Source organism: Aplysia californica, unplaced genomic scaffold, assembly GCF_000002075.1.
Source record: "Aplysia californica isolate F4 #8 unplaced genomic scaffold, AplCal3.0 scaffold00163, whole genome shotgun sequence".
NCBI classification, from domain to species: domain Eukaryota; kingdom Metazoa; phylum Mollusca; class Gastropoda; order Aplysiida; family Aplysiidae; genus Aplysia; species Aplysia californica.
In genome coordinates, this window is record NW_004797433.1 from 804,308 (window position 1) to 805,860 (window position 1,553).

General features: G+C 38.5%; 1 protein-coding gene across 1 annotated transcript in view; it reads right to left on the reverse strand.

The window, feature by feature from the left end:
• LOC101857333 (translation initiation factor eIF-2B subunit alpha) overlaps window positions 1-1,553 on the reverse strand; it is a gene marked incomplete at its 3' end in the record, with an annotated part of 12,050 nt that overhangs the window by 7,102 nt on the left and 3,395 nt on the right. The window contains 1 exon segment of the mRNA XM_005097749.3: window positions 1,239-1,340. Coding sequence (XP_005097806.2) covers window positions 1,239-1,340 — 102 coding nt within the window.

The following is a 1,553-nucleotide window of genomic DNA, read 5'->3' on the forward strand; positions in this document are numbered from 1 at the left end:
TGTGTGTGTGTGTGTGTGTGTGTGTGTGTGTGTGTGTGTGTGCAGTTAACACCAAACCAATTTGCCAGCATAGGACACGAAAGATTTATCTGAACGAACTTACCTATTCATATATTATCATCATCATATCTTATCTTCATAATATCTTATCATCATACCAGATCTAGTCGGATGAAGAAAGCCTCGTAGTTCTTTATTTCCTTCTATAGTTCGTACTTTTCCAAGAACATTTATATCCCCCGCTCTTGAATGGAGTAAAGGTCGGGTTTTATCTGTCAAGGTCAAGTTTGCTACTCTAATGTATAGAATTACCCCCCCCCCCCCAGGGGAGGTATCATTGCATCTAACTCAAAGAAAGCATAAAAGGTTTGTGTAGCATATACACAGTCTTTCAAAACCCTACTTACACTTACCTGAGTGGTTATTACTTTATTAAAGCATGTTCCTTAATCCGACCGAACAGTTTTATAACAGGGCCAGTACTTTTTCCCATGGTGAATTGAGACAATTTTATTTGAATCCTCATCTATTCTGTAAACAGTGGCATGGCATCTATGAGCCAGAGAAAGGACAAACATTAAAATGAATTTTTTTCTCGATGTAACCTAGCATAGTATGACTAAGGGAATAGAAGAATTTAGAACCAGAATGATGTAAGAAGGCAATTTTTGGTCATGAATGACGGGACAACAAAACAATATTTCTGGCTGTTATGTCACTCCTCAAAAAGGTCAAGGGAATAATAACATCAATGCAAAGAAAAGTTCCCTGAGGGGAGATGAGAAGAAGAAAAAAATGAATAAGAAGATATAGAAGAAAAAAATGAATAACAAGATATAGAAGACAAAGACTGTGGTGTACAGAGTAGAGGGAGAGAAGGGAAAGGCGCTTTACACAAATTTTTCTCACTTCACCCACGTGTGGGAATGAGTACCCGGTCATAGAGACAGCCAAAGATCCTGTCAGTATGTTAGTGTTTTAGCCCCTATAAATGGCTGCTTGCACTGTATGCTTCCCAGGAAGTTGAGGTTGTTTCAGAATGCTCTCAGGTCTGCTTGGGTAATAGTATAGATTGTGAAGCCCATAGAGCTTGCTGTTGAGCGGGGATTTGCGCTATACCAAAGCCATCTATTATTATTATTAAGGGGGAGAAGAAGCAGGAGGAAGCACGACATGAAAACGAGGAAGAGCTCGAGGAAGTCAAGGAGGAGAAGATTAAAAAAGAACCTGAAGTTTACCTCGACTGGTTTCAATAAGCTTGACAAGAGTTTTGATGGCAGCTACAGCAGCGGACATCTCCGGGTCTTCCCTCAACTGTTCTTTGAAGTGTGATAACACACCTGTGGTCAAAGAAAAAGCAGATGGTATTCTTTAAAACTCATTGTCAAATATTTTTGCAGACTCTATACACCTGTGGTCAAAGAAAAAGCAGATGGTATTCTTTAAAACTCATTGTCAAATATTTTTGCAGACTCTATAGCAAATATCATATATATATATATAGAAATTAAAGGACCATCATTCCCAGTATTGAAACTGAGTTCCTGAAATGA